At 35.9% G+C, this 8,964-nt stretch overlaps 1 protein-coding gene across 1 annotated transcript in view; it reads left to right on the forward strand.

Annotated features, from left to right (window-relative positions):
- RPS6KA3 (ribosomal protein S6 kinase, 90kDa, polypeptide 3) overlaps positions 1-8,964 on the forward strand; it is a 31,316-nt gene that overhangs the window by 8,305 nt on the left and 14,047 nt on the right. Inside the window, exons 6-10 of the mRNA XM_010146158.1 lie at positions 1,610-1,680; positions 5,508-5,596; positions 5,873-5,937; positions 6,039-6,141; positions 6,945-7,069. Of these exons, the coding sequence (XP_010144460.1) occupies positions 1,610-1,680; positions 5,508-5,596; positions 5,873-5,937; positions 6,039-6,141; positions 6,945-7,069 (453 nt within the window). The remainder of the gene's footprint in view (positions 1-1,609; positions 1,681-5,507; positions 5,597-5,872; positions 5,938-6,038; positions 6,142-6,944; positions 7,070-8,964) is intronic.

Here is an 8,964-nt window from a genome sequence, read left to right on the forward strand (position 1 = left end):
ACGAATTTGAGGTACTCTCCTGATGAAGTGAAAGGTGCTCACTAGGTAAGGCCAGCGTTGGCTTATTCTGAAAGTACAATTGGCCCAGTAATGTTGGAATATAGTAGTTTTTGGTGAGACAAGGAACATGTATGCTGAGTTCTTAATACAAGTGTCTCAGCTTGTGACAAATAGGAGCTTATTTCAATAATTTCAAGCAAATGAAAGCGAAACATGCAGCACTACAAATTTACCTTTAAAAAAGTTTTCCTGCAAGTGCAATTTGTGAAGATCTAAGATAGATATAAATAAACAGAAGGTTAGGCTTTTTATAGTTTTGGCTTATTCCTCTCACATCTTTGTGACATTTGTCTGAAGTGTTAAAAGTAGTATCTTTTTCATGTTGGCATTATATTAAATTTAAAATTTTAACTATAGGTATTAAGTATTATAAGTATATAATAAAAAATACTTAGAGTTACAAGTATCTAGCAGTAGTAAAGAGTTGGCAGATTTTATTCTCTGAATACTTTATAGGGTAGTAAGAAATTTAAAAATTTGTTTTAGTGAAAAGGCTTTTAAAGAATGTTACTTCAACTTCATGCTCTTTCTGTAGATCTAGGAATACTACAATCATACATTATTCACTCAAGTTAGCCACGTACATTTTTAATGCTTAGAAAGCTGAATGTTTGGGTCGTAACAGAAGAGGGGAATAGAGGATATCTTGTTCAGGATGGCTTAAGTTTACATAAGCTGTTCAGATGGTTCCTTTATTTCCATTTTAATGGCTTTAAGTTATGCCATGACATTTCATGAAATTATTTTTAAACTAAATTGTTTTCAAATTCTTAAACCAAAAGTCAGGATTTCTTCCTCAGTGTTGGCTGCCGTCACTGCTTCCACTTCCAGAATGCTTCCACTGCTTCTTAGATGTTATATCCCTGCAGTGTACTGCAGCCCATCGCAAGTGCCTTTATATTTCTCTATTTTTACTCAGTCACTTTCAGAACAAATCAGTATTTTAACAGTCTGTTGCCCTCTACCAGGCACTGTAGAATGTGCATGCACATATTGTGTAGCTCTTACGTGTTCCTTCAGGCTTAATTTCCACTGTATGCATACAGTAACCACTTTTCGTCATGCATGTCCTTGTCAACCAACTAACCTTTTTCCCCTTTCCAATGAAGGCTATGTACATGCCAATTTTAAAAATTTTTACCTTTTTAAATATCTCTGCATGAGGAGAAGTTGTCACTCACTTTTGAAAGGGGAATCTTTTTCCCTACCCCTCTACCCTCTTGAAAATTAGAATAGAGTTGTATAGATCTAATCTTCCAAGAGTAAACTTCTTAGGCAGAAATAAAACACAGAACGTCATAGTCTGAATTGTTCAGATAAAAGCATGTAAAGCAAGGTATCAATACAGGAAAATATTTCACAATGGCAAATATTTAAAAATGGCAAAGGCTGCTCAGTGCTCACAGTAATTTAAATTGTACAATGAGAAGTTGTTTTGCGCAGATTTGTTAACATGCATGAATTTCGGAAGGTTAAGATGCTAAGTAGTTTTGTCAAAAATTAGATTTTGTCCAGGTAATGTAATTGATGAAAGTTTTACTCTATACAGTTTGAAATGCTCACTGGTACTCTACCTTTCCAAGGGAAAGACAGAAAAGAAACCATGACTATGATTCTCAAGTGAGTACACTCTTATTTATATATCTCATCAGGTATTCTACAGGGATGCCCTCCGGGCTGCAATATCTAATTTCTACTCTTCCCTCATTTCCAAAGGTACTGGTAAATCCTCACTCCCTATTCCATACTATTAATTCCCTTTGCCGCCTATCTAATTTGCCTTTCTATTCCTCCCCCATACCAGGTACAAAGAATTTCATAGCAGCTCTCTAATCCGTAATAATAACTTCTCCAACCATATGATCTTTGCCATCTTATTTCCATAATATTTTTAAACTTTCTTATTCTTTTTTATAATCTATGCGCTTTTCCCCTTTTTTTTCTTGTTTGTTTTAGGGTGTTGGTTTGGGTTTTGTTGGGGTTTTTTTATCCTTCTCTATCTTACCAGCTCCTCACCCTATTTCTTTATATATATTACTGCTGCTGAAAACAACTTGCTTCCCTGATACTTCTCCTATTTATGAAAGTGCATCCTGCCTTATGTACTCTCCTGTGATTTGCCCAAGCTCCAATTTTTCCCTTTGCTATTTCCAGTATAGATTTTACATTAGCTATATTGTAGACATTGCTTTCCTTCATGCAGTTAACGTTCTTGTTTTTGCTAATGAAAGCCTGCTTTTTTACCCCTTGCTGATCCCCTACATATATTCTGAATTAATGCAACCTGTGACATAATTTTCCTGCTTTTGGGACTGTAGCATAACACTGTACAAACAACTGTTTCCTCATATCATAGTTTCACTTCTCAGTTTCCATCCATTTTTTACTAATACAATTTTTTTCCATGGAAGCTTCATAAGACTGTTTTGTTTTCTGCTTCATTGTTTATCCTTGTTCTTAGTCCCATTACCATTTGTCTACCCACTTACCAAAACCGGCATTTCTTTTGCTCCAACAGCCTGTTTTGAAAAGTAAATATATTAAATTCTTTCATATTTTTTCTAACCAATTAGAAAGTAAAAACTGCTAGAAAACAAGACTCTTTTTTTCCTTGCTTTTGCTTTCATAAATCATATGTTATGTTATTTTTTGCCTTTGTTTTTCTTCCTCATATATTTGCATATGTAATTTGTGATGCTAGTTTCTTCTGTTGCCTCAACACCATGCCAATTCAAATCTTCATGTTGTGATTACTGAATGCCTTTAACTACAAGGTTCTATCTATTCACAGCAAGCATAAACTCCTATTTACAAGAAGCTAGTCTGAAATAGTTCTACCACACTCTCTTCTTACTTCAGGAGCCAAGCATTTTTTTGTCTCACGAGTCACATCTTTCTCTTCTTTCCTCTGCCTGCATGTGACTCTGCTGTGTTCCTCAATAGTCTTTCCACTGTTGCTACAAAAATCTTCTGTATTCACTTGCCAAGTAGAATATCCTTGCATCTCCCCATTAATTGCCATTCATAATTACTTTCAGATTTCATCTAAGCATGTATCTCTAATTCCCTTTCCAACTTTTCTCATCACACCTTCTAGTCTTTGTAATTGTTATTAGTTTCAGAGCTGCACAAAAAATGTGATATGAAGTAAAGAAATTTTACCATTTTTTGATGTTATGTACAGTTATTATTACATATAAATGTATTTTGCTGTTGGTAATATGAGCAGCTAAGAAACAGAAGATATTTAAGTCTTTTCTGGTAAGTTCACATTTTTTGTCTGGCCCCATAAGGATGGCAGTATGTTTTATTTTCTGTATACCAATAAATGTACTATATTTGTCCTTAAATTTTTCATAAAACTGTTTAAAATGGACAGGTGTGCATATGAATTCATATTTTCATAGTGTATCATTTAAGATATATCGCTTTTCTTACCTTCTGTTCCTGAAAATCCACTGAAAATTTATTCTTCTTACAACATGTTTTTCTGGACTCTTTATTTCTCATAACATTACCAAGACAAGGGGGTTTTTTTATTCTTCTGTGTTTTACTGTGTTTTTTTAAAATGGAGAAAATATGCAATTTGAAGAAATCATAGTCTGCAGCAATAAACTTAACTTCTTAAAGCATCTTTTCTCCTTTACTGAAGAGGTTTGCCTTCATATAAAATTCTGTCTTTGTCCATCAGGAATGTCAGAAAAAATCTGCTGTCACTCATGTAGTTGTATAACCTAGGAACTCTAAGGACCAGGTGACTGCCTTTTCTTCTGCCGTGTCACGTGGCCAGTAAAAGATACTGATATTGTGAGAGGTGCTCCTAGGTGATGGAAAGGGGGCGATGACGATCTTAAACTCTGCGGTTTGCACAAGAGCCTCCTGTTCACTCCACTATGGGACTGCAGTACACACCAGTCCTCTGGAATTTCATCTACATTTTGTGTTTCTATTCATTGAGTCACTTCTTCATAAAATTAATTGCAGTCGTGGTTTTGGCCTGGTTTTAGATTTTTCTAAGCAGTTGACCTCTCATGCTGAACCTCCAGGGCTGCATCCTACTGTTAGAGCTGTTTTGGGTTATAATAGGACCATTTTCCACACACTCCAAGCACAGTCTTGTTGTATTTAGTTCTCTGTTCTCTGTTCTTCGAATAACATTGTAAATGATACTGTTGTGCTTCGAAAGACAACGTCTTTCTTGCTTGCTTCTTCTGGTGCAGCTCTGTGAGACTTTGGTGTGAGCAGAAAAGACATCAAGTGAACACGCAGTGAAATCCCTGCATACAGAGTGCATGAGTAAGAATTCAGCTCCCAGTGGTGCATGACAATTGGGAAGCATTGGGTGGCCCACTGCCCATTCCTTCATTGATCTGCCTGTAGTATGTTACTGAAAAGGACAAAGAAACCAAAGTTTTCCAGACTTGTCGCCCTCCCGCCCGCCCACCCACCCCACCCCCTGCAGCTTCTTGAATGCTGAAAAGAATGAAAAATTACTACATTCTACTTTTAAAGTAATGAATAGTGAATTAATGGCAACGTGTATGCATTTGCTGAAGTATCACAGAGATGGACATCTATGAATGGCTGGAACACAAGGCAAATCATGTCTGCTGGTTGAAACAGAGAAAGCTTGTGTCATGGACTGTCACAGAAAAATACAAGCTACAGGTTGAGTATGAGATGGAAAGGAGGGAGTTATATCCATCCTCACTGTTGTCATGATCATAAGTAGTAGTGAGACCTAGTAACAGTGAGACGATGGAGGCTCAACATTAAATGGAAAGGAGATAAATATGGCAAGGATTACTGACAGAACTACAAAAACTTAAATATAAAAGTTCAAGACTGACAAGATGGAAAGTAATATTTGAAATGGATTGGGCTGGAGCTAGAAAGACAGAAGGGAATTACCTTTTCCTGTTTTTTTTTACCTGCTAATCTTGCAAAATCTGTCCTACCTCAATTCAGTTTCTGTTTCTAGCTTGGGTTTCCTGTTACTTTGCTTGGGTGTTCTTGGTGCATGTCACACTGTGGTAGTTTCTTACCCCTTCTAAAATGTCTTTCATCTTACTGTCAGAATGGATTTGCTTGTTTGGTGTTATTTGGTAATAACTGAACTTAAAAGTGAATCAAAACATCCTACAAAAATGTACAAGTTTTACAACTGTTACACTGTAACTATTTTTTTCTACTTTTTTTACCACCTCTTCCACTACTTAAGTTTGATTCATTACTGGAAGTATTATACTACTCAGAACAGGTGGAAAAAAATTACAGGTTTACATGACTGACAGTACTTGTGCTCTGTTTCTGATGTCTGAAGGCAATTTCTCAGTGATGCTGTTGTGTTTGAAATGGGTTTGTTGAATGACAAAGGACAGGGGTTATACAGAGTTAATTCTTACATAAATATGTTTGTATGCTATTAATTATTTTTGTTCTATAGGGCCAAACTTGGAATGCCTCAGTTCTTGAGTCCTGAAGCACAAAGTCTTCTGCGAATGCTCTTCAAAAGAAACCCAGCAAACAGACTAGGTAAAGTGTTTAGCAGAACACTTTAAATTTGATCATAATACTGATATTATGAATTATTATTAAACCGAGTAAATAAATTTGCAGTTTCTTGTGTAAAATAGGCTTTGAAGTAAGAACATGGTTTGCTTGTTTGTTTTTCTGTGATCAGCAAAATACTGTAACTTCCGCAATTCATACATCTAACATTAATGCAGAAGAAATAAGAATATAATTTTGCTAGTCATTCTTTTGACCAAAAAGAAAATAATTTACAGACATTTTTCTTCCTTATAAAAGGAGCAGGTCCAGATGGAGTTGAAGAAATTAAGAGGCATGCATTCTTTTCCAAAATAGATTGGAATGTAAGTATCTAATTCAAAATTAATTCAGGAAATTTCTTGGTTAGTTGTTTGGTGGTGTCATGCAACCTTCTAATTGACTCTGGCCTATGCCTTCTCTTCAGAAATTGTACAGGAGAGAAATTCATCCCCCTTTTAAACCTGCAACTGGCAGACCTGAAGATACATTTTATTTTGACCCTGAGTTTACAGCAAAAACTCCAAAAGGTAAAAAGAGAAGACTGAAACAATTTACCTATTCAAAAATTAGAAACATTGTTCCTGTTCATCTTATGTAAAGTGTCTTGTTATTCCAGGTGTAGCTGGGCTAACTGAATGCTCACAGACAAGTTCATAGAAGTTTTTGTTGTCTTTGGTATAAATATATCATGTGGGATAACTGAGTTGTCCTGTTTTTATTAAAGTAACCCTCAGCAATGAAACATATACATAAGTTCAGCTTGACATGTCTAAGTAATCTAATTTTTTTTTTTAATTCAGAAAGACTACCTGTGTCTGTGTGTCTTTAGGCCATATTCTATGGCTTCATTTAATTCATGATGGTGAATCTACGTGCTATGTGTATGTAGAAGCTTAGTTATTTCAGACTCTGGGTGGCAAAGTTGCCATTTCAGTGCAGGCTGTCTCTGCATAGTGATCTGTTCAAAATATGATATATTTTTTTCTTTACAAAATCAGGTTGTTAGCAAATTTGAGTATTTCTACTCTATAAATGTAACATATATTCTGTTCTATATAAATATTTTCTGCAAAGTACTGTTTTTTATAAATTAAAATATTGTTTGGTAGTAATATGATCTGTGTCGTCGTTGATTATCAGTTGTGTTTCTAGATGGTATATGCAAAACAATTCAGTAATTGTTAGTACTTCAGTCCTCAGAAACACTTTCTGCAAATTTTAGTTCTCGTGTGCTTTATAAAATAAAGCTGGAGTTTGCTCTTCAGAGTAGACATAATCTCATCTCTATGTTTTAAAAACTGTGCTTGTAAGTAGATGATGTGTTTTTCAGATTCGCCTGGTATCCCACCTAGTGCTAATGCACATCAACTTTTTCGGGGATTTAGTTTTGTAGCTATTGCATCAGATGATGAAAGCCAAGCAATGCAGACAGTTGGAGTGCATTCAATTGTCCAGGTGAGTACATCTGCTTCAAAAAACGTCAACAGAGCACTGTTGCTGTCTCTCGGAAAAGGGATTGTTTCCTCCATCGCAGAATGAAGTACCATGCCAAAGTCACTATCAGCTTTATACAAGAAAGGTACAGCTCAGATTATTTTATCCACACAGGACCTGTTTGATTCCTGAGCAGCTGGATGTGAATAGGCTTTAACCGTACCATCTGTACTGTATTGACTTTTTAATATCAAGCCAAAATTATAAATTGGAGGGGAATAACAGACATCTTGATTTTTTTTTTTTTTTTTTTAATCCATCTCATCTGTGCGTGAAAGTGTTAGTTGATTCCTGCAGTGCAATAGGAGGTAAAGAAATACAATTGTGAATAGTATCTGGATGTTTTGGACTGCTGTGCATTTTAGGACCCGTGACCCAGGACATATTGCATCCCTCCCAAGCCAATTCTTCAGTGTATCAAACAGGTCAACGTTAGAGAATGCACACAATCTCTGCCTCCCCAGCGATATTAGAATGACTCCAGTACAGTGTCCCGTATTAATAATTGTGAGGGTGTCAAATCCAATAGCCTAATGCAGTTGCTATTCTTATATATTCTATTACTGCCAGTACTGCTTTTTTTTGGACAACAAACCCTTGGGCTAGGTGCAGTTTTGTGCAAGACAGGAAAGGTGGACCTCATGTTAAAATGGGGGAGAGATATGCCTTGCCTCTTTGTGAGGCTGAGGTCATTCTCGAAGCATGCTTCAGCACTGGAAAGTTTACAACCAGCAGGGGGTGGGTGGGGTGGAGGCGGGGGAAGCAGATGTACGTGCAGGAGAGAAAACTGGAAGACCTCTGCAAAAATTGTATTTCTACCTCCTCTTTCTGCTTTTAATAATTACTGAAGAACGGAGTTCTGAAAACCAACTGGTGATCTAAATTGTATTGAAAACTTATTGGTGTGTAAGTAGGAATAAAAAGGTATGCTGTGTGATTGAGTTTGTTTATATTTTTCACTGCAAAGATATTTTGTAAATGTCTGGGGAAATTTAAAAAAAATTTTTCAGAACGTGAATAGCTCTTGTGTTTCTTTAATCCTCTCATTATGTCTAGAACAGTCATAACATGCTTGTATGAAATACACTGTTCTGTGTGTAATAAACCATTACATTTCAAGGGCTTTTCGATCCTTTTTTATTCTGAAGAAGCTGTCTGATTTGGTTATGTGTGTCAGAATGATTTCGTTTCCTAAGTCTTGCTAAATGTTTCTGCAAGCTTTTTTGTGCTCCTCTTCTCCCAGATAGTTTTGTGGATGAAATTCTTTCTCTTTGTATATGGTTTCCTCATCTTCTAAAGGTCTGTTTCTCTGCTGCCTTTCCTCTGTGCCCCTCAACCGCTTCCTTACTCTTATTTCCTCTTTTCTGTGCTGCAGGATACCCAGATGGTTTCCTGCAAATGCTTTGCATCCTCTGCACAAACTCCTTATACCAGAACACTATTTCCTTCCCTTACTAGAGTGAACACTTGTTCTTCCTTCAGCTTTTTATTTCTGTGAAAGGGTTTTTGACTGCCATTCTATGCAATTTGCAGTCAATCTGATTCTATTCAGTATGTCTGAATTTTCCAGCTGGCATTCATCTATTCGGATAATAGAAACAGTGATGCTTTTTTACCATCATTTTATCGTTATTTTAGCATGTAGTCTTCTGATCTTCTTTGTTTTGGATATTTTGTCTTTAATAAATCGGTAACCAGGAAAATTATGCTGTCAGTTTTTGTATTACAGTGTGCATTATTTATAATGTGTCTAATATATAATCTATCTCATACTAATATCAAACCAAAGGTAGAGGCTGTTTAGACCACTTTGACCTAGTACAGCCATCAGTTTAAATTCAAAGCAAATCAGCAGG

This window comes from Buceros rhinoceros, unplaced genomic scaffold, assembly GCF_000710305.1.
Source record: "Buceros rhinoceros silvestris isolate BGI_N320 unplaced genomic scaffold, ASM71030v1 scaffold11392, whole genome shotgun sequence".
Taxonomy (NCBI): Eukaryota; Metazoa; Chordata; class Aves; order Bucerotiformes; family Bucerotidae; genus Buceros; species Buceros rhinoceros.